At 35.6% G+C, this 24,260-nt stretch overlaps 1 protein-coding gene across 1 annotated transcript in view; it reads left to right on the forward strand.

Moving 5' to 3' along the window:
* Positions 1–24,260, forward strand: part of LOC126510928 (rap guanine nucleotide exchange factor 6-like) — a 90,048-nt gene that overhangs the window by 62,080 nt on the left and 3,708 nt on the right. Inside the window, exon 7 of the mRNA XM_050157667.1 lies at positions 18,294–18,425. Within this exon, the coding sequence (XP_050013624.1) occupies positions 18,294–18,425 (132 nt within the window). The remainder of the gene's footprint in view (positions 1–18,293; positions 18,426–24,260) is intronic.

Consider the following 24,260-nt stretch of genomic DNA (forward strand, 5'->3'; position numbering starts at 1 on the left):
ATGAATATAATACATGATTAAAATAGAAATGCAATTGTCTAGGGAGGAGGTAAGAAAAGAGCCATTAGAGGGAACGAACTTAAGGAAAATATGCTCAACATACAATATGTACCTATACAAAAATGTACCAAATTTAATTGTTAAGTTTGGGTGGTTTTTGTTTGTTTGTTTTGTTTTTGTTTGGTTTGGTTTTCAAGACAGGGTTTCTCTGTGTTGCCTTGGGTGTCCTGGAACTTGCTCAGTAGACCAGGCTGGTCTTGAACTCGCAGATATCCTCCTGCCTCTGTCTCCCAAGTGCTGGGATTAAAGGCATGCACCACCACTGCCTGGTATGGTTGCTTCTTTGAAAAAACTTATAAATAAATTCATGAGACTGCAAGCTTTTAAAAAAGAAAAATGCAGTATTAGTTTCTCTGAAAGCATTTACTGTTGGTATAGCCACTGTAAAGTCTTGTTTCCTTTGTCTTACTGTCAGGGATTCATAGAAAAAATTGCTGAATTGCTTTTTAGTCTTTGTTTGCTATGTAGCTCTGGCTGGCCTGGAACTCATGTGTGTACCAGGCTGGTTGTGAACTCACAGAAATTCACCCACCTGCATTTTGATAGTCTCTTTTTTTTAGTTTGAGAACCTATTATCAATTTTTTCTTGATGGCATGCTAAAGGCATAAAATTCTTAAAGTTGTACAGAATACTTTACCACTGTTTTCTTTATCACACTTAATGTTTAGTGCATAACCCATATGTACATCTTTCTCTCAGTATTAATTAATTTTATTTTCTAAAATTATTTGTTACATAATGTTCATATGTTACATTATTCTTTGTGCCTGTCATCTTATACTTGTTTTAGTGATTATGAGATGTATCCATATTGTGTATTTATTATTCCTCCACCTATTTTGCTGAATAATAATACTCCATTATTTCAGCAGGCCACAGTTTAGTTCATTTTCTACCTATTGGTATTTAATTGTTTTACTTGGGGGGCAGTTATGAACATTTATGTATATATCTTTATTGATACATTTATTTTCAGTTTCCTTAAGTTAATTCAGGAGTAGGTGACTAGAGCATATATTAAATATTATGTTTAACATCATTTAAAACAAAACCAGGAACCTCTTTTCTATGGTGCCTGCAGTCTCTCCATTTTTTGTTGTATTCTTTCCCATTGTCTAAGAGGAAAAAGTAACTTGTTCCTCCTCCTTAGCAGCACTTGATATGGCCAGATTTTACTAGCACTGCTTAGAAATTCTAATACTTATATACACTATGGTTTAAGGGTTTTTTGTTTGTTTGTTTTGGTTTGTTTTTTCAAGACAGGGTTTCTCTGTAGCTTTGGAGCCTAACCTGGAACTAGCTCTTGTTCAAGGCTGACCTTGACCAGGCTGACTTTGAACTCACAGAGATGCACCACTGCCCAGCTTGGTTTTAAGATTTTTAAGTATTCCTATTGCCATGGGATATTCAGTGTATTTTCGTACTTTACAGCCATTTGTACATTGTTAAATCTCAGACCATAGACCTTTGAGGAAGATGTATTAAGTATTTAGAAATAGCACAAAGATGTTTATAAAAAATATTTAATGAATAAAATCTGTAATTAAGCCACATAGAGTCCCACATCTGGATGAGCCAGTTCTCCCTCTGCTAACTGTGAGGGCATAGGTCGTCTAAATGCTTTGTGCTTTGGTTGCTTTGCCACTAAATCAGTGGCACTAACACTTTGTCTGCCTGTCCTCTTGGAACATAAGTGCACACTTGTTGCCTAATTCTTGCTACCTCTAGATTTTTCCCATCAATTGTTTAAAATAGGTCCCTCTTTCAGTTTCTCTGTGTCATTACTCTAGCTACTCACTTTGTTGTGACAGGTCTTGTTATGTAACTTGGGTTATTTTTGAACTCATGATGCTCCTGCTCATCCTTGTGCCACTCTACCTTAATTTTCTTCGTAGAACTATTACACCACTACCCAAGCTCACTGTGCAAACTGTTTTCATTTAACTGGGAACATTATTTAAGCTGAAAAGTATTATATAATCTCTTATGAAGACATATGTACTTAGTTATTACTGTATTTGATTTTAAAACTATTCTGAGGTTGTTCCCCTACTTCTAGCCCTATTCTCCACATTCTCCCACCCCCTGCCACCAACTGGCCTATTAACTTTGCTTTTGTAAATTCTAGATGGAGTTCTAACAGTGTCCTTCTTTTAAATTCTTAATTCTTTTTGTGGTTTACCACAATCTGTCAGAGAAGTTGCAGTGATCCAACATATGAGGACATGCATAGTCTAGACCTGTCTGTCCTGTAGAACTTGCTATGGTACAAGTGCCTTACATTGATGCTGCTCAGATTTGTAGTAGCCACCCACATGTGGTCCATGAGCACTTAAAGTGTGACTAATGTACCTCAGTGTCTAAAGTTTTAACTATATTTAGTTTTGAATAAATACAAGTAACTAAATAGATACATGGTAGCTAGTAGCTACCAAATTGAACAACACAAGTCCTCATCTCTCCAGTTTTGTCTTTACTTTTTATGTATCTCCTATGTTTTAACCATACCAGATTGTTGGTTCTTAAAAAGGCCATGTTTTTATATAAATCTCTTGTATTAGTCATTTTACTTTAGATTTCCCTTTGTTTTTTGATATTTTTACCTAAAAACTAAACTTCAGGACTCAATTCCATATCTTTTTATTTTTGGAAAGGATAGGCCTGCACCTATGCTTTTAGAACATCCCATCAAATGTGTTTATTTACTCTTTATATTACATTGCACTTGACTTAAAAATGAGAGCCTCATTGTATCCTCAGAGGACTTGCTTGTCTCAGTAACATCTGTACTTAGATAAGTATGCTTAGCTTTATTCTGTGAGCTTTATTTTGGTCTGTATATTTTTTGATTTGTGGGGTTTGTTGTTGGTGTTTTAATTCTGGGGTTATTGGTATGTTTGGATTGATAACTTATAGGTTTATTAAAGGACTTTGCATAGTGTCTGGTAGTCTGTAAAACACTCTTGCAAACACTTTCCTAAATGCATTAAAATAAATGAAGTTAAATATGCTAACAGATGAAAATAAGTATAAGTTAACTTGACATTAGTGTGCACGAGCCCACTACTCCTGTTAAATACAGTATGGCAGCAGCTTCTTTATTTGCAGACATAGCCTTTCCATTCATTTTTGTTTTTGTTTTGTTTTTTGGGTTTTTTTTTTTTTTTTTTTTGGTTCAAACTGAATCTTAATGTTGATAGCCATCCCTTATTTGCAGTGAATAGCTTAGTGCCACTTATTTCAGAGGATTCTTTGCAGAAATCTTGATTTAGGCCTGTTGCTTCTGTGCACCACATTGCCCTCATTTGGTGCTTGTCTTCCTCCTTCAAGTGGATTGCCTTCTCATCTTAACCTCAATATCATCATGGATTTTTGCAGTTTGAGGTGTGTTAGCAAACAGTACAAATTCTTCTTTGCCTTTCTCCATTTCACAGGTAGATTAATTTCTTAAGATGTTTTCAACCTCCAAGTAGGATTTACTTGAACTTGAGGTTGGTGCTATGGCTCAGCCTGAATCAGCTATATTCCCATGATGGAAGGGGAGAGCAGACTTATGGATTGGAGAGAGAGTTCAGTGGTGAAGAGCTCCAGCTGCTCTTCTAGAAGAGCTGGACTCAGCTCCCAGCACCCACGTGGTGGTTCACAAGTGTCCATAGCTTCAGTTCCAGGGGATCTGAGACTCTGCAGCTCCTCTTTCACCCTACTTAACAACTCAGAATGCTGTGTACAAGGGTTGTAATTTTTCTGGTACCTTCTACCTTAAAAAGTTTCACAGAGATCTCTCTCTCTCTCTCTCTCTCTCTCTCTCTCTCTCTCTCTCTCTCTCTGTCTGTCTGTCTGTCTGTCTCTCTGTCTCCTACTGTCTATATCTCCTAGTAAAATCTGGTTCACTGTCCTTCTGGAAAGTAACAAAGTTCTTGATAGTAAATGCTTATACCTAACTGCATGGCTGTGAGTCCACAGATAAAAAGTGCTGGATTAATACAGTTGACATTAAAAGTGGGAGAAATACCAGAATTTTAAAGAGTTGTTAAAGTTTTGGTAAAAATAAATGCTTTTTATAGAAATGTAACATATAAAAAATATTAAAGAAATTAAGGCAAGGTCCTCAGAGCTGGAAATAGTACTGGCAGTAACTTTCAAAGGAATGTTTATTTGCACAGACCTTTATTTGGGTGATGCTAACTACTTATATATCCTGCCTTTTTGTCAATTAAAACATTTCCAAAATAACATTTTAGCATTCATACTGTGCTACATCTTTGCCTCTTCTAGTTTTACTTCTGTTGACAAACAGCTTTTATGTATAAATTTGTAAATGACTGGTTATTTCCTTGCTGAGTTAAAAGAATGAAAATTACTTTTTGTATAAATATTGATAACTCCTCAGTAGTCATATTTTGTTTTTTCTTTTAATTCAATGAATATGAACTTTAGTAGTGTCAAAAGGAAGACAGCCAGGCATACTGTGTCTTCTGGGGCAGTTCTTGCTTCTCTAAGGATGACACTAACTCGTGTGGATGTGCCCAGGGACCCAGAATGAGAAAGAGTATCATACTTGTGACTGTTTGCACAGCAATTGCTAAAGAAAACTCTTTGGATAATTGTCTAAACTAACTCAAGTATTATTGCATGTCGGCAGTCTAAGGATAATTTGTGACAGCATTCCAGGTAGACAAGTATAACAACTCCTTAAATGCAGACAAATTATCATTGATTATTACTGCTTTTTAGATTTATCTGTTCTCTGTTCACTCAGAACTATGCTCTATATTCAATTTTCACAGTATTATAAAATGACATATTTAAATTAGAGATAATAGTGTGATCAGGTTCAGTTAAAGTATTCTTATCAGTTTAATTTTTTAAAAATGAGATTTTATTTTCTTTTGTTTATGGATTTTTAAATTACTAGATTTTGTTTTTTAAAAGAAATACTGTCATAAAACTATGCTCCTAATAATATATACTTGGCTGAATTCTGTGTGCAAAATGTGTTCCTTCCTCTGTATATAAAAAATGCCTGGTTACAGCTGCCTTGGGTAGGCAAAGTAGAAGCATGGTGGTGCCTTTTATTGTTCCTTCAGTTTCGCTGATTCTAATTATAGAAGCTTACATCACCTTCGTTGATGATAACAGCTTTCCTCTCTCTTCTTGCTCTTTCTTCCTCAATCACTCCCTAAGGATATATCATATTTCATAGTGCATATGGACTTCTTGTGGTTATGACAAAGATTTTTGATAGCAGGCATGCAGGCAATCAGTGAACACATCAGTGTGCTGAAGAATACTGCTTCTTATAAAAGAGCAGAAGGAAAGCTTTGATACTCTGACTTCCCTTGGTACTTGCTTCCTTAGGAATGATGAGGAGTAGATAGGACAAGCAGCTTGAAGGCAGAAATTACTCAGGGGCAATATAATTAGAGTTAACCATGTTTGATAACTACAGATTCATTCCTCTAAGGCATGGGAAGGAAAGAGGGTGGGACAGCATGTGGTCACCTTACAGAAGCTGGTATGAATCACTGATTTATTTTTCAGTATTGAACTGCTTCAGTAGGATTGATTCTGAAAATCAGTATGTTGAACAGTATATGTTTCAAAGACCAAATGCTTACATAAAATGGAGAAATGACTGTTATTTTGTAAATGACAGTTTTACTTTTATTCTTCTCATTTTGCATCTCTAAATAGAGCTTGTACCATTTCACTGTGCAGATTGGGGGTTGGATTGCATGCCTGAAATTAGTGAAAATCTAGTTTCGTTTTTTATACTGCCTTATAGGTGTGTTAGCTTTCCTTTGTTTATGATTTCTGTTTTGTATTAGTGTCATCAGTAGTTGAAATAAAGAGGAAGCATATTTATAGCATTAACTATTAGAGCCTTATCTTTTGTTTTCTATGTAGCACAATTTTAATATTCTAGTTTATATTTTGTTTATAAATTATATATACAAATAGCATATTTTAGTAACTAAATCATTCACATATTTATTTTTAAAACTTTTGTAATTATTGAAAGCTTTTTTGATCTCAGTAGTCAAACTCTCCTTTTAAAGCTAAAAATTTTGTCTGTATAACTTAACATACTGGCATTTCATATGCAGGGGAAGTGTGTTCTTCAGTGCTTAGCCTGTAGTGATGGTTCTAAACTGTATCAATCACAACTCCATCCTTTGTTGCACTGACCTCACTTGATAATTAGGTGCAATCATGATATTTTTAAACTTGATGATCATGAAAAACAGTTGATTCACATAATCATTTATTTTGGTTTTTTAACAAAATTACTGACCTTGTTTCTATCAGTAATTAAAGGGTTAGTCATTGTATGTTGAAGGGACAGTAGAGGGGAGTATCATGACACTGCTTGTAGAGTTTGCATGCTGAGTGTAGTTTGGACTGTGGATTTCTTTTGGTATTGTCACCCCCATGAGATTTTGCATGATAAGTTCACCATACTGGTTTCTGGAACAGCAAATACTGTGAGATAATTGGTATAACAAGATGATGTCATCTTTACTTATAAGCCAGCCAAACTGGGGAGGGAGGAGAGAAAAAAATATCTTGATCCTTTATTGGGGTTGATGCATATCCAGTAGGTCTGACATATGGCGTTAGTGGATTGTATTTCACTCCCGTAGCAGCAGCTAAAAGATGACTGTCTCCTTGCCCAGCTTGAGGCCGTCCATTGTGTCAAAGGTATCAGCACAATTTATAAAAGGAACAAGGAGCCACTGCAGATTTTGCTTTTGATTGCCTGTTATTTATCCTAACACCACATAAATAAATATATAATCTGGCACTATAATTAAAATATTTCTTGGGTCCTGTTATTAATTTTTGTTTAGTAATATTTCTTTAGAAAATGTCTCTTTAGCAAAAAAAATTTATTTATCCACATTTTTCTATTTAGAAAGTAAATGTTTTTTTAAAAGAAAGTAAATGTTTTTCATTTGTACTTAAAAGTTTTTTTTAATTCCAACTTATAGTTTATATTCATTAAATTGGAAAAATAACTTTAGCTCTTGAAAAATCAATCTGTCCAAATATTAAATGGCTTACCTTCAGGAAACTAGTGCTTACTTGAATTTGTCGGAACAAATTTTACATTTGATTGTAAATTTTGTGAGATAGGTTTGGGTTTTTGAAGAAAACATAATTCATGAGCTTTTAAGCAATCATATTTTGCAAACATGGCACTATACTCAAAATAATAGCATCTCTATGTTAAATTCTAGTTGTATAAGGGGCAGCATATTTCAGGTTGGGAGCATACTGTCATTTTGAAAGTCAGAAACTTCACCTGAGGAAATTGAGGAACTGTGTGTGTGTGTGTGTGTGTGTGTGTGTGTGTGTGTACGTACGTACGTACGTATGTACATGTGTGCACATAATGTGTATAAAGAAAGAAAGTTGTATTACTTTTATCATCGACTGCTAGTCTCACAGTTTTGCTGCCTGGAGGTATACATTACTGTACTTTGGAAATGGAGTCTAGCCGTTGGGAAGCAGCATTAGAAGATGATCTGCTGGTTGGGTGTATGTGCAGTAGGTGCCCTGTAGTGGAAGCATAAAGGAAAGGGTGAGTTCTCAGGGTGGTGTGCTTTTCTTATTGAGGAGGGTGTGGCAAAATGTTTTAAGCTTTAAAGAAAAAATTATGATAGCTTCCTTTAAGTCCACACTCTTATCAGAAGCAGGTTTAACTGTTTCCTTTTCTGATTCATTTTGTGTTTTTCTGGCTGTCTCTTTCTAGGAATTGCACATTGGGCTGCAGTGAAGTACCATATAGTATAGATTATTCTTCATCAGAGAAATTTGGTACACGTTGTGCCTCTCTGGTTTTTCCCAGCTTGCAGAGGATTGTTTTTATTTAAATCTGTTTACATATAAATCTTAGTGCCTGTTTTATTTTTAATGCTAATTTAGTGTCAGCTTGAAGGTTAAACCTTCAGAATTTATTCATTCAATAAATAACAAGCTTTATGCAGAAACCCATGAATTTGTGGTATTAAAATCACTTTGATATGACATCTCTGAACCAGACTGCCCATGTATTTGGAATTCAGTATTATCTTACTACAGCAAATTATTTTATTTTCCCTTGGGAGAACAATTCTGTGTTATATTTAAATAGTATTAGGAAAGAGGCTTCTCAAATACAACTGGCTATTAATGTACAAAATTTTTAACGAATTTTTAAAACTATAAAACAGAAGGGTATATTAGCCAGGTTTTTTTCTTACAGAATTTAGCATGCCAGCATGTCTCACAGAGGTCGTGTGTGTGTGTGTGTGTGTGTGTGTGTGTGTGTGTGTGTATGCGCGCGCGCATGTGTGCGTGCTTGTTCAGTAAATTGCTCTTGGGCTACATCTGCAGATACAGTAGCCAATTGATCTAATGCAGTTTGTGAAGGCTTTCTGCACAGGTGATGTCATCCTTTTAGCTCTATTCTCCTCCCACTCTCTTTCCTTATTAGATATTTCATCTTACTGCAGGGCATAGAATCAATAGGAGCTTCTCCTTGGGGAGCTGCTGTGAAACAGGCAAGGACAGTAGGAATTAAGATACTAACAGACTCTTGCTTTCACAAAAGATGTAGTGGTTTTTGTGCTGCATCGTATATACATGTTAACCAGAAAGAGCAGACTTGGATCACCAGTGCTTCTTTACTGATGCCTTGGAACCAGACGCCGTATTGCAGAGCTGTGAAAGTGCTTGGGAGGAGAGAAGATTGCTTGAATTCTGGATATTCTCAGTCTACAGGACAAACCTGTTACAGCATTTTTTTCTTTGCCTCCATTTGCTCTGTGGTTGGGTTGATGTTTTGTGTGTGTGGTGGGGTTTTGTTTGTTTTTGTTTTGTTTTAACCTCTAGCATTTAAGGATATCTAAAAATGAGACTGTAATCTTCAAGATTTGCTGATTTGCTTTGCCTCTAATGCAGAAGACTCTGTGGTGCTGCTTCTTCATCATGAAATAAGTTGAAGATAAAATATCCACATTACAGAGAAGACAGGTTTCACGGATTCCAAGAACACTGATTCCATGCATATTGCCTATTTGCTTTGACTGATAGATACGGTATTAGCTTCTGTGCTGCCAGTGTGTATGTCTGTGTAAGGTGCTTAAGGATGCATGTAACAGTGTGCTGAGCCAGAAATCTAAACATCTTTATTTGATGTTACTTGCTTGTCAACTGATACTTAAGGAAGATTCTTATCCTTAGAACAATAATCTCTGCTTCTGAAAGCTACTGAGTTTTGTTTGTAAAGAGGGTTGGAGGAGCTGCTTTATATAACAACAATGGTGTATGGATTGTAAAAAGAAACTTAGCAGAATTTTGTCAACATACTCATCATCAGTGTGGCTCTGGTTTAAAAGAGAAACTACTACCCCCTCCAGCCACAGAAATGGCCTTTCTTGTTCGCTGTTATGCCAATTGTCTTCAGCCATGGGCCTCCAAAGTAAGTAATTACTTCTTTTTTTTGTTGGTATAGTTTAATCATTAAATTTAAATTGTATTTAAATGAGTTCTATTGTGCTATTTTCTAAACGATAAAAGTAAGAACTATAAAGCAGTCTATAAAGCCTTGACTCATTGTCATTTCCGAGAAAGTCTAATATAATATAACCTCTGAGATGGACTGAAAAGACTCATTTTAATAGTTTACAGACTTAAAATGTATATCTGAGATACATACCTCAGACAGAACCAGCACTTGGCTGTGATGTTTTTGAAATAGCTTGTGACCATACCTAACTTGATACATTCTTTTGTTTTTTCTTTACCTTAAATAGCTGGCATGTTTAGACATACTATTCTAATCTTAATCTTATATAACATAGCTTGGTAATGTGGTATTACCTGATAACTTCTAAATGAATTGTTCTATTTTATTAAACTGGATGTTCATTCCTAAAGAACAACATAAAGATAATCGTGAATGAAAATTAATTATATAAAAACATTTAGTGTTCCAAACTATTTTCAAAGTAGTAATAACTAAAACCACTTGTCATTTTAAAAGCAAATATATTAACTGTCAAAGTGCTAAAATGCTGAGTTGTTGAAAATAGTCTATTACAATTCAGTTTTATTGTTGATAGAGGTTGTTTACAGTGTTTGGAGCTGTCTTTCTTACCTTGCATATTAATTTCAAAACAAAAAACTAAATATTTTAGAAAATGCTTAAATGGTGACTTTAAATATGTCAAGATTTTTTTATGATTCTTTTAGACTCTGGCATACTGGAGGCTTTTCATAGGTCTGAAATCATGTCTTTGTTTGAAAGGTTTGCCTTTGTGGTGACTAAGGGAGAAACACTTTTGACAGCATGATGTTGTACTGTTTATTTGGCCTAGCTCATTGCCTATTTTCCTGAATGCTCTTTTGGGAGGGCATTTAAATGTACTGTCCATTTGGCAGACAGCTGACCCGCGTAAAGAGATGGAAAGGAGCCTAGGTACACAAGTTATGCTTTTATCTGCACATACAAAGAAGGTGGCTGCTTCAGAGCAGATGCCACCTGTGGTGCCCAAGCACTGCTCAGAGTAATTGGCAGCACTAAAATTTAAAGCTGCGTGTGGAAGGGAATTGGGTAGGACCAGAAAAATTGAACAAAATTAAAAATGGGGTTTAAGAGTTGTTTTTGAAGATCACACACACACCAAAAAGAAAAGAAAAGAAAAACCCTTGGAGAGGAGTACTAGTAGCCACTCTTAAGCCATGGTTTAACAATTGTAGAAGAGTAAAGGGGATTTTAGAGATTCCGTTCTATAGTTTTATTAAGTGACAGCAAATATGAGGAGAATCCTGTGACAGGCACTTTCCTGTATAAATTATTTATTTATAAGTACATATTTCTCCTTTCTGTCTCCCCTATCTCTTATGTTACTATTAAGATTTAACTCTTTGCTAAACATACTAGGCTAGACATTAATTTTCATACTCACCATACTGGGTTTTCTAATTTGCTCTACTCTTTTTACTTTTATTTAATGATTCTTTTTTATTATTTAGTTGTATATAAAATAACCTCAGTGTCCGTTCTCTTTAGCTTTTGAAGAAATTAATACCTGACTTTGTGGTATCTACTGTTGCTATGATAACTTGGTGTCATGTTTGCAGTTAGCTGTGTATTTGTTTAGATTGTTTATCCGTAAGCTTTTACCAAGCATCAAAGTGATTTTCTTTGTTGCTCTAAGGACTCTTTCAAGCCAGAGAGGCTAGTTTGTCTTTATTTGTAAGAAAACTAACAGCAGGAACAAAAAAACCAGTTTTATCTTTTCACATATGATCTTACTACATAGTCCTGCTTGATCATGAACTAACTTTATAGATCAAAGCAATCTGCCTGCCTCTGCCTCCTAAGTCCCAAGATTAAAGGCACATGCAACTACACCTAGTGGAAATTGTTCTTATCAAAACTGCAGCTCCTTCATTTTCTCTCATTCTTTTCTGCTAGTAATGTCCATAAACATTTATTTTAGCTTGATTTTTTTTTCTAACTTACTCATTATCTGTTTGTAACCACTGCTAGGCATCTCTTAAATTTTTAGTTTTTAACCATTTATGTGACTTGTTTCTGATGCCTCATAAGTGATGCTTTTTCATAATTACCTGTTTTAGTATTGGTTTTTATTGTATAGAAGTGATTTTTTTTTCCTCCCCGTATAGATTCTTTTCTTTGGTTCATTAGTTGGTTCATTTCCAGGGATTGGCTTTACTCGAGATTTTTAGCTGGGTACACCTTTCATGATTGTGTCCGGTTGCTTGATGGAGGTTGCCTCTCACTGTGTTGGAGAAGCCATTGTGCTTTGGCATCTGTTTTCCTTCTTTTAGCTGTTCTACAACTGGGAGCCAATGAAAAAATTAATAAACGGATAACATTGCCAGTTATGCCTGGCTTTTACCTTCAGTTCTCCACAGTATTTGGCCCAGCTGACCACTCCTCAACAGACTTTCACCCTAGAAAGAAGAAAGAAAGAAAGAGAGAAGGAGGGAAGGAAGAAAAAAGGACCCTGACAGAGTGGACAGTATAATCTCTAATATCTGGTTGCACTTACAACTCACCCCTTTTTCCTCTAACCCCCTTGCTTATTCTCAAACTAAGGCATTTTTATACTGGTTTCCTCTTTCTTTCTGCAAGTTTTTTTTTTTTTTTACTTTTAATATACATTAACTAGCAAAGATTGATTTAAATCTTCACAGTTTAAAAAATACTTAAATGAAAAGGCTGTCTTCAAATGGAAAAGCACTAACTTTAATAAAGTAGCTTAATAGCACCACTCCTTCAGATTTCACTTTTTAAAATGAGTAGTTATTGAGTTTGCTGTGCCTCAGAGCCAGTGCTACAGTCTCTACCATCTGTACCAAAGACTGCGAAGCCTAGGGTCGGGTTTCTGTTGAAGGATGCTTTTCAGATCCTAGAATCTATTTTTAGCTCTCTCTCTCTGTCTCCTTGTCAGCTGATGGTCTGGCCTGTACCAAAGGGTCTTGTAATTTTGGAGTCTTAATTTTACTTTGAGAATGCCTCCACCTTCTTAGGCCTTGCATTGGACTTATCTCTGTGACTTTCCTTTCATCTTGAATGTTCCTAGAGTAATTTTTAAGAATCAAAAGTCTCTTACACTTTCTTAAAACTCTTCAGGGGATCATTTTAAAGCATGACTTATAAGCCCTCAGGAATGCTATCTGGGGTTTGGGGTATGACTTAGTGGGAGAGGGCTGTAACTAGTATGTATAAACCTAGGGCATCTTCACTGCCAAAAAGAAAGATGGGGAAGATGATCTTACTGTTTTTCTTTGTACCCTTGCCTGAGCTGTGCTGGTCTGCTAAAATTTCTGAATGCATCATCAAGTCTCTGGACTCAATGCCATTTAACAGAAATATGCTGTAAAAATCAGGTTACATGTATTTAAATTAGTGTGTGTGTGTGTGTGTGTGTGTAAACTGTGTTAGGTGGTATATCCACAATATTTTAACATGTGTTAATTAGTGATGAAATATTTTACCTTTTGTGCCATGTATTATGAATTCAATATTATTTTTCCCTTAGAACATATCACAGTCTGGCCTAATCATACTTCACATGTGTAACCAGATTTACTATTTTGCATAATACATTTTTAGGTCTTTGTTACTGTCATTTAATATGTTTAGTCTTGATTATCCAAATGATTTACCTCAAACATCACTTTCTAAATTATACAGTTTAATAATTTCTTAACCTTCTATACCCCAAGACTTTACTTGAGTTTTGATTACAGCTAGCATTGGATATGCAGTAGAATCCTTTATTTGCAAATGGGAAGTTCGACCACAAGGCATATTAGCATTTGGATATGTACGTTAATTAGCATCAAACTTAAATTGTTTCTGAAAGCAGTGCATGGGTACTTAGAAACTTTGGTACATAGACAAGAATCATTCCCCACCCCCATCCCCCATCTTGGTCACAAGCAAATGATTTCTGACAAAGTGTTTCTATAATCCAATAGTTGATACCTTGAAAAGGACACTTTAACAATGCAGCTTGGATTTAAAATTGGTTTTTAAAGAACTGTTATCCTTCAGGGGGATACACAAGTTTTAAACCATTTTAGAGCTAATATTGTTTCATTCTTTAGCACTTTTTGAAAGTCTTTCTCAAATCAAATAGGGCTTGGATGTGGGTTGTAAAGAACTAAATAATTCAGATAGCAAACTTTGTAGATATTTCCCTGTTAAAAATTGTTTGTGGGGCTGGAGAGATGGTTCATAGGTTAAGAGCACTGTCTACTCTTCCAGAGGCCCTGAGTTCAATTCCCAGCAACCACATGGTGGCTCACAACCATCTGTAATGAGATCTGGTGTCCTCTTCTGGTATGCAGGGATACATACAGACAGTACACTGTATGCATAATAAATTAATAAATCTTTTTTTACAAATTCTTGATTGTGGTAGGTTATTCTTGAAGTAGGACATAGAACTGTCATACAGTATTGCTGTCTGTGTTTGCGCTGATTCAAATTGTGCCCTTCCCGATCTGCTGAGCTGCAAGTGTTCTTCACGGCTGTGTCTTGACTAGCACTAGTTGCCCTATAAAAGTATTTCAAGCATAATTGTTGATTCTGTGAGATTATCCCAAAGCAGAATTTTTTAACACTGGTATGATGCCAATAAGGGTATCAGGGAAAATAAATTTGAAGAACAGTATATGTAAAATAGATTTCTGTATTGAAGGACTACTTATTCTATAAAGAGCTGAGGGACATAGAGAACATCATTTTCCACTTTGTTCAGTGATAAAACCCTTTTATTTAATTTTTAATCTTCTGAATTGTATCTCTTAGAATAGCATACAGCTTTGGAGAGTCTGTACTCTGTGGAATACAGACTATACCTATGCTGAAGTATCATTTGTTCAGAAATCTCCAAAAACCTCAGCAGCAATGTCACTTGTTGAGAAGCCAGATGCAGTCCTTCAGTTATCCTCCAGGTATTTAATCAACAGATACTCTATGCAGGTAGACACCACTCAATACACCAAGCCCTTTGTCTGATTGGGAAAGGGGGAAATATTGTAACATACAAAGAACCTAAAGTTGTACATTCTAAAGAGTGGAGTAAAAATACAGAAATATCTTATTTCCTATAAATTTCTCAGCTTCTTATACAAGCCCCAACCTAGTTATTTTGTTTGTTGGTCTGATGGAGGAAAATAAGGATTTGTTTTTCTGATTGCTGTCAAGGTGAACAGTCTGTTCTAGCTATTTCTTTTGCTGTCTTAAGCCTAAGTGACCCCATGTTTAGATAGTTGGTAGATCCAAAAGACAAAGGAATCTGGATATCTGGACCTATGTGCAGTTTCTCTCAAAAAATCATCTGCACCTATGGAAACCTTTAAGTCTTAAATTTATTCAATCAGCAACTGATTTTATACCTCTGTAATATTTATATTCAAGACATTTTCCCCCATGTGAAACTTTGACAGTAGTCTTTATAAGCACACGATCTTCAGCAAACCAGAATATAGAAAATATATAAAGGGGTCTAACAAACAGAACATTTTACAGAGTTTAATGGGTTAGAAGAATGATGGAATAAATAAATGAATTCTCTGGTGAAAGGTCAGCTATGACTTGGTCATGAAAAAAAGGGAATAAAAGTTTTCCATTTTGATTCTTGCATAGTAAATAGTAACTTCCTGCTTAATGTCATGAAGCTTCTACCTCATTTGGTCTCATGCTCCAGAAGTCTATGTAAAGGCACATAGAATACATTGGCTCCTGTGCACACATGAACCACCTAAGGAGCATGCACATGTTAACTGCAGCCACTGTCTTATAGCGGTTCCCGTCTCTTTTACGGGTTCAGGAAATTCTTATGTAAACTTTTAACATCACCCCATCTGTCTCCATCTTTGTGTCACCACTTGTGATCCTAGCATAAAATACAGCCTACTGGGTGCCAAAATCAAATAGACCCAAGTGTGAGTCCTTGTTCCACTACTTATTTGAATAGGAGACTAAGCACACTGGTCAGTTGTACTGCCCCAGGCCCTCATTAGTAAAGTATGAGAATTGAACATTACTGCTTTCCAGGAACTGGTAGGGGTTAATATTTCTCAATACACTGTAAGTATTCCCAGCCCCGGTCTGCAGCCTTGTTCTGACCTTGGTTTATTACATCAGTGTCCAAAGTGACACCTCCCTGCTCTGTCTTTGTAGGAATCTTGTATGTGTGTGGTATGTCATGGATGAGTGCAGGGAGGGAAGTGCATGTATCTTTTTGCAAAGCAAAATAATCCAGTGTATTCCTCTATTGCCCTCTGCCTTACTCTATTGAGATAAGGTCTCTCACTGAACCCTGGCTGGCTGACTAACCAGTTAGCTCTTAGGATCTACCTCTGTCCCCCTCCCTAAATAAAAGGTTACAACTCCTGATCCTCCTGTCTCCAACTCTTCAGTGCTAGGATAACGGGTGTGTGCCACTACACTCATCTAAAAATTACTTTAATCTCATCCTGATATGTTGTATTTATTTCATTAAGATATTTTCTTGTTTCTGATGTGGTATTATTGGTCTGTGAATTGTTGAGAGGTTATTTTATTATTGTTCATTACTTGATTATTTCTACCTTTGTGCATAATTATCAAATATTCTCTGTATGATTTTAATAAGTTTTATTCAGCTATGTCTTACTCTTACAAATATTTTATGTCTGCCTTAAAGAATGCATATTCTATAGTTTTGAGTTATAGTCTCTCTCTGTGTATATATATATACACACACACACACTCTGTAGGTGACATTTCTTGAATATGTTCACATCTTTATATTTTTGTTGTAGAGAGAGCTGTACTAATATTTCACAGCATAAGTGTAACTTCATCTTCTGTTGTTATTTTCACATTAGATTTTTAAAATTTCTTTTAGTTGAAAATAATTGTGTTTGTGATAATGTGTTGATAAGTGTGTATACTGTGAAATGATCAAATCAGGGCCAGTTAGCCTACCTATCATATAAAATACTTGCTGAGAACATTTAAAATCTACTCTTAGATTTTGAACATCTATGTTATGTTTTTACAATAATTGTTACTTGTGCTGTGTAATCTGTGACTAAATTTTGTTATTCTTGTCTAACTGAAACTTTGTATAGTTCTCATACTCCCAGCCTCCAGTAATCACCTTTTATTCTTTGCTTCTGTGAGTTTTAGCATTTTGATGCCACATAGAATTTAGATACTTACAATCATACAAAATATTTGTCCTTTCTCTTTCTGGTTTGTTTTTCCTTGCACATTTTGATACTGTGCTGTGTGTGATTTTTCTTTATCTCAGTAATGTCATTTTTCTGAATTACTTAACCCATCAGCAATAATTCATGGTATAATTGGTCTGTGCAATTTCTTTATCTGCATTCTTAAGATAGGGGAACTCAGACTTGATCATTTTTTCCTTTAAAGTAGGTGTAAAATACATTGAATGTGCACAAGAAGGAAACTTATTTCAAATCTTAGGTTTACTTAATGGTCATGAAAAGCAAATTGAAGAGAAATTATATAGCAGAATAGTGAATGATCTTGACTCTTAAAATATTGACTGCTTTGGAACATAGTGAATTAATTCTTCCATAGCATTGCTTTTGAGATAATGTGTTTTATTTCTTGGTATAAAATACACTGTGCAGTTTGCATCCTTGATAAGAGTAGTCAGAGAGTAAAGATCAAGTAGTTGAGTCATTTCTTATTTTTATTTTTAATTATATTTTGTTTATTTGTGTGTGCACATAGACATGCCATGACGAGCATGTGAAGATGAGAGGACGACTTACAGAAATTGGTTCTCTCTACTCTGTGAGACCAGGGAGCCGTCTCAGGCTGTCATGCTTGAAGAGACAGGCACCTTTACCCACTGAGCCATCTTGCTGGCCGATGTCCTTCCCATTCTTCTTTTGTCTCTGCACTTAACACAGGCATTCATTGAATAATTTTGACCACCAAAAATTTTTTTCAGGAGCCAACTACATTATAATGTTAAGAACAAAGGTTATGAAAAATTTTAAATCTGTATACAGTCATTTTGTGAACTTAACTCTTACTGCCTGCAGGTGTTCTTCTGTAATCTCAGCCATTACTATTAATTCTATTCAGGCATGTTTCGTGTGTGTGTGTGTGTGTGTGTGTGTGTGTGTGTTGTATGTGCTTTCTACTCTTGACATTGGAAACTTTTTGATTTTTGTTATTAAACTTTTTATTTTATTCGTTTGGATGTTTGTCATATAGTGTAATATTCATGTAGGCTAGAAAACTTCAAATCTCCAGGTACTGGAGTTACCAGTTGTGGACTCCCATGTGGTGGTGGTGGGAATCAAACTCAAGCCCACTAGAAGATCTCTTAACCACTGTACTATCTTTCTAGCCTGAAGCTGATACTTTTATTTTAGTGAACAGAGGTGTTGAATATCTCCCAAAGTATAGTTAATAATGGTGATCTCTTTGGAAAACTGTTCAGTGGGCTTGCTGCTGTTAAAATTGTCTTAACAGTTTTAGAACATGTGCTTGGTTCTTACTAGTTCCAAAAAAATTTACTAAGATTGAAAGGCTTTGGTTTAGAAGGATTTCTATTCTTGGGTTCTGAACAGTGTACATAAAGCTGTGCTGTAAAGTTCCATTATGTCAAGAACTCTCTAATAGGCAAAGCTTGGCATTCAGAATAACTCAAGTTCCTTTTTCCTTCAGCTTCCAGCTGATCTTACCAAGATGCACCTCACAGACAACCCTCATCCACAGGTGACTCATGTGTCTTCTAGTCAGTCTGGCTGTAGCATTGCCAGTGACTCTGGGAGCAGCAGTTTATCCGATATCTACCAGGTAATACCTTAGACTGGGTACTGTGCATACAGACTTTTTTTTTTATTCTGCAAGATATCCTCTGCTTATCCTCTAGATCAGTGGTTTTTAACCTGTGGGTTGTGGCCCAGTTGGTGGTTCAGATGACCCTTTTACCAAGTCACCATCAGAAAACACAGATATTTACATTAGAGTTCATAACAGTAGTAAAATTACAGTTATGAAGTAGCAATGAAAAAACTGATGGTTGAGAGTTACCACAACATGAGTAATTTATATTAAAAGGTCGCAGCATTAGGAAGGTTGAGATCCACTGCTCTAGATGATCATGTATTTTTTAATTCAAGTGTGATAATTAAGTAAAAGGTTTTCAGCAAAGTATACTTTATATGCTGTCTCATATTCATCAGCCTGATAATGAAGCAATCCGTCAATCTGTCTTTTGAGAGTATATGAGTGGGATTTCCTTGTCTTGTCTTTTATCCAGTTGAATCCATATAATATAGAATGCATATGATATAGACAGGAAATGGTTGTGTGTTTCTGTGAAACAGAATATTACCCTGTAATCCAGACTGACCTGAACATTTCAGTCTTCCTGCTTCATCCTCCTGAAAGTTGAGATTACAAGCATCATGCCTAGGATTAAAGAAGACTTTTGAAACAACAGCTTACTCTTGTAAAAAGGACTGATTTTTATTATAATCGTAGAAGTAAAATTTTTGAAGAAAAGTAAAGGTTGTTTTTGCATTGTCAAACTTCTATCCTGTGTAACATGAATGAAATAGAAAGTTAAATAAGGAATGTAATTATGGACTTCCCCATTTTTAATCTGAATAGAAAAAAAAATCCAAACTAAATGAGATTTTGTTTTTCAGTGATCCTTGTAATAAAAAGAGGGTTCTGGAAAGGATTACAGACTGAGAATCCTTGAACAGTCCTACTGGGTTGTTTGGGCCAATGCTGATTTGTTAAGTCCTCATGATGGTCTCCTATGCTGTCTTTAGTGTCAGACGTCTAGGGCAGTTTTCTGGGTGAAAGGCCTTACAACCTGAAACCCAGTGATATTAAGTAACTAGAGATTTGGTATTGATAGTTGGTTTAGTCAAGAATTCAGATACATTTTGTGTTTCTGGGCTGTCAAGTAGACATTTAATGTAAACCACATTTTTAAAGTTTTCAGTAGTCATCTAAAAGGAAACATAAAATTAACTTTGATTAATATATTTTATTTAACATAGTATTTTTAAATGTTATTTTGATGTTTAAGCAATATTTTAATATTGTAAATTAGGTGTTTTTTGCACCCTTTTTGCATGCTTAATTTAGATTTAAACAGCCCATCTCAGTTATTGCTGGTCATACTTCAGTTCCCCAATAGCCATATATATTTGCTACCATGTAGTAAAAAAAATTATAATCATTTTTTTCTGAAGAAAATATTTGCATTTAGTTTCCACTGAGTTTCCCAGATTCAGATATTTTAAAGAAATAGCTTCTTTCTATGAAGGGGAATTTGTAGGCAGATGCAAAATTGGAAAAAAAAAAAAAAAAAAAAAGCTTAGGCCAACATACAGCTTTCTTGACAACAGGATACTATGACCATCTCTGACTTACTGTTTGCCTTTTTATAGTATTTATAAAACAGGAATTTACTCTTTCTATTCTGTAAAAATACTATAAGAAATCTAACAAAGAAAATCTAAATAATACAGTAACTCTTCAGCTACTTACTCCTTTAGCAATTGTTAGAGTTAGTGCATTTTACTTCTTGAAAGGAAGTACATTGTAGAACTGTAAGTGAGTTCAAGTCCTGGTCTGCAGAGCTTGTTCCAGGATAGCTAGGGCTGTTACACAGAGAAACCATGTCTCAAAACCCAACCCCACCCCCAAAAAGAAGAACTGTAGGTGTTGCTGCATCTAAAAATCAAGTTAGAGCTATGGTTTTACTGTTTCTGTGTTGTTTCGTAGAGGAATCCTGAGGAAAATTGACTTTGAAACTATCAAATGGAGTGTTGTGACTGCAGGTGTCTCTCAAAATAATCGGGAATTTATGCCTTGCTAGGACAAATAGTAAGCAAGTTGTGGCACTTTCAAACTATAGGTACCTGATCCCGCTGGGGTATTCCACTTCTAAGATAGAAATGATTGCCCTTTTGAGGCAAGAAGCAAAGCCTTGTATAGTGGTAACAGAAAGAATGAAAGGGTAGTGAACATATTTTTATTCAAGTCAGTGCTTTGCTGTGTACTGGAGGTTGCACTGTATGTGCAGCTAGTATTTCTCCAAAAAATGCTGGAAGAGGGTCTAAGTATTGTTCTGATAGTAGCTTCTTCAGGTTTCCCACCTACTAGTGTTAGATGTGAGTCTTATATTGCAAGTTGATGTCACTCTATTTGACTACCCTGCTTACAGTCTTCCATGCATCGTTCTCCATTAATAACAGTCTGCAGTTTGTATGACCTTTTTACTACTTTTTTACAATTAGAGTATCAGTAAATGTCTTACCATTTATCTAGCATGATAAATATGAAGAACATACATACTTCATAATCCAGAAATGCGAACATTAATTTTTTTCTACCTTAGTTACTGAGTTCAGTACCATGCAATCAGTTCTGCTTCCTGTATCATTATTCATGTGTACATGTTTTATGGCCATTAATGCATTGTTTACATATAACAAAATTTACCGTCTTTAATATGGGAAATAGGCATAGGGTCTGAAAGCATTTTAGGCTTGTTTGTAGTTAGTTCCTCTCCTTATCCTTATCCCAGCGAAAACCAGTCCATTCTACTCTTATTGTTTTGCATTTCCAAAATTTTGTATTAAATAGAATCTATACAACTAAAAACGGGAGTGTGCTTTATAAATTACCCAGTAAGACAAAGGTTGAGTTTTAGTGAATTTAGAGAGTGAACAAGTGAAAACATAACAGACATTGAAAATTCTGGAAACAAAACAGGACTCAAAAATCTAAAGAAGAAAATTGTGATAATATTAAACCCAGAATGCTATAGTGTAAGAAGAATCTTTTAAGAGTGGCCAGTTAGGTAGAAATTCTCAGCTAACTTCTTTTTTTTTTTTTTAAAGAGTTTGTTTATTTATTATGTATACAACATTCTGCCTCCATGTATGCCCACATGCCAGAAGAGGGCGCCAGATCTCATTACAGATGGTTGTGAGCCACCATGTGGGTGCTGGGAATTGAACTCAGGACCTCTGGAAGAGCAGCCAGTGCTCTTAGCCACTGAGCCATCTCTCCAGCCCCCTCTCAGCTAACTTTTAATGCAATTGTCCAGAAATACAAATATCTTATCTTGACTAAAGCAACTTACAGGAAAGGGCATCGCTCAGAAGTCCAGGAAAGCAGCTAGTCAAATTTTATCTATAGCCAGGAGCAAAGAGCAGTGAATTAATGGATGCATGCTTTCTCAGCTTCCTGTCTCTACTCTTACACAGTCATATCTCCCTGGTGATCTTCTCACCTTAGCAGATTTAAGGTAGTCCTCCATAGATATCTCCACAGGCCAGTCTGATCCAGACAGTCCCTCCTTGAGACTCCTTTCCCAGATAAGTCTAGATTATATCAAGTTGACAACTAAACTCTCTATCACACACCATAAAACAAAGCAAAACAAGACAACAAAGATAAAACTGGAAGAGAATTCTTATATTTTTTGTTTTGAAAAAACTTAAATGATAATTTTAAGATATATGGTAAATGATTATATGTAGACAGAAGTTTCTGTCCCGCCCAGTCCTGTAGCCATTTAGTCCCAAAGAAACACACAGAAGCTTATATTAATTATGAACTGTTTGGCCTATTAGCTCAGGATTATTACTAACTAGCTTTTATAACTTAAATTAACCCATAATTCTTGTCTGTGTTTAGCCACATTGCTTGGTACCTTTTCTCAGTTAGGCATTCTCACCTTGCTTCCTCTGCACCTGGCTGGTGACTGTCTATCTTTCCTCTTCCCAGAATTCTCTTAGTCTAGTCATCCCTCCTATACTTCCTGCCTGGCTACTAGCCAATCAGTGTTTTATTAAACTAATACAAATGACAAATCTTTACAGTGTACAAGAACATTCTCCCACAGCAATTAAAGGAATATATAGTAAAGGAAAAAAGAAACTAGAACAGAATTAAAATAGAATGATAAAGTAGACCTCAAAAAAAATGTAAAATTTCTAGACCTACAATTTTAATAAGAAACCATGTATATATAGAATAAGAAATATATCAGATGTGTGCGTGTCTGTCTCTAATATAGCGTAGGGAACAAACCCGGTTAAGAAAGGTTAAATGTTAGTACTGGACTCAAGACTACCTTTAGAGGAATACTTGTTAAGTCTATGAATATACCTTTTAGCTGAATATTCCCTCAAAAAGGTTAAATGAAACCTGGACTTGATAATGCTGAAAGGAAAATTACTGAAAGTATGAAGTTCTGGCTTAACACTTAAACCTCAATTTGAAAATGTGGTTTTCATAAGTTTGTATAACATTTTCATTAAAATCTATGGCACCTCTTGCTGTAGCTTCATGGTTATCAAGCTGCAAACAGGAAAAGGATATTCGCTGGTGGTTTATTTGGTAACTGCTACCTCATCACAAAATCAACGTGTTCTCACCAAATGATAAATACAAATAATACATGTGACAAGGAAGGAAAATCAAAAGTTTTATGCTTGTCCTGTTAGGTGCCTACTATGTCTTCTCCTATGCTTAATCCATTTAAAGGATCTGCAGATTTGCTAACTGTTATACAAGAATGTTTCCACATCCCTCTACCATCTCTTGATATTATCATTCTAGTCTCCATAATTCTATTTTTGTAACCCATTGTCAGTCTTTTGTTTGAACTTTCTTTACTGTTTTTATCATGTCATCCCCCGCCCCCACTTCCGCCCCGTCTTACTCTGAACTGGTTTAGAACTTATGAATTCTGTGTTAGGGCTGTGGGCCTGAGCTACCGTATCCAGTTAGATTTTTTCATCTGTTCATTTTATAGTTTATGCTTCCTTATTAAGAGTCCTCATTTTTGCTTTTCACGTGCATGGTAGTCACAGAATAGGATTTCTTCTCTGTGGAGAAATACAGTCTATTCAAGCTAGTATAATAAAATGCAATGCACCAGGTAAGTCACAAACAGTAGAAATTCACTTCTCATGGCTTTGGAAGCTGAAATTCCAGATTAAGGTGCTGACAGATTTGGTATCCTGCAAAAGACCTCTTTCTGATCTGTAGATGACACCACCTAGCTATTGCTTCTTGTGGAGGAAAAGTTGGATGAACTCCTTCTGGCCTTTTGTTAGGTGCTACCCATTCATGATGATTCTAATAACTTTATGAATTTATGGCTGCCCAACCCCACTTCCCAATACCATCATCTTGAAGTTAAGATTCTTTTCTAGTGACAAGTTTTAGGTGAGATTGTGGCCATCCTGGTTTATAAAGTCAGTTCCAGCACAGACAGGTTATACAGAGAAAACCTGTCTCCAAAAAAAAAAATGGAAAAGGAAAAAAAAAATTTAGGGTGTTTGAGAGATGGCTCCATAGTTAAGAGTGCTTGTGCTTGTAGGTTTGGTTCCCAGCTCCCATATAGCAGTTCACAACCATCAAGAAATCCAGTGCATTCTGGCCTCTGTGGACACCAGACATGCATGCAGTTCACTTAAAATACATGCAGCCAAAACACTCATGCACATATAATTAAAATAAGGGAATAAAAACACATTTAGGATCTAGGAGTATGCCATGGCTAGAGAAGCCTTAGGTGGCCCTGTATTTGACATTTAGTACTGTGAAAAAGGGAGAGAGATCTGGGGATGTAACTCAGTTAAGAGTGCT

Source organism: Alexandromys fortis, unplaced genomic scaffold, assembly GCF_014885135.2.
Source record: "Alexandromys fortis isolate MF-2015 unplaced genomic scaffold, M_Fortis_MF-2015_v1.1 scaffold_103, whole genome shotgun sequence".
Classification (NCBI taxonomy): domain Eukaryota; kingdom Metazoa; phylum Chordata; class Mammalia; order Rodentia; family Cricetidae; genus Alexandromys; species Alexandromys fortis.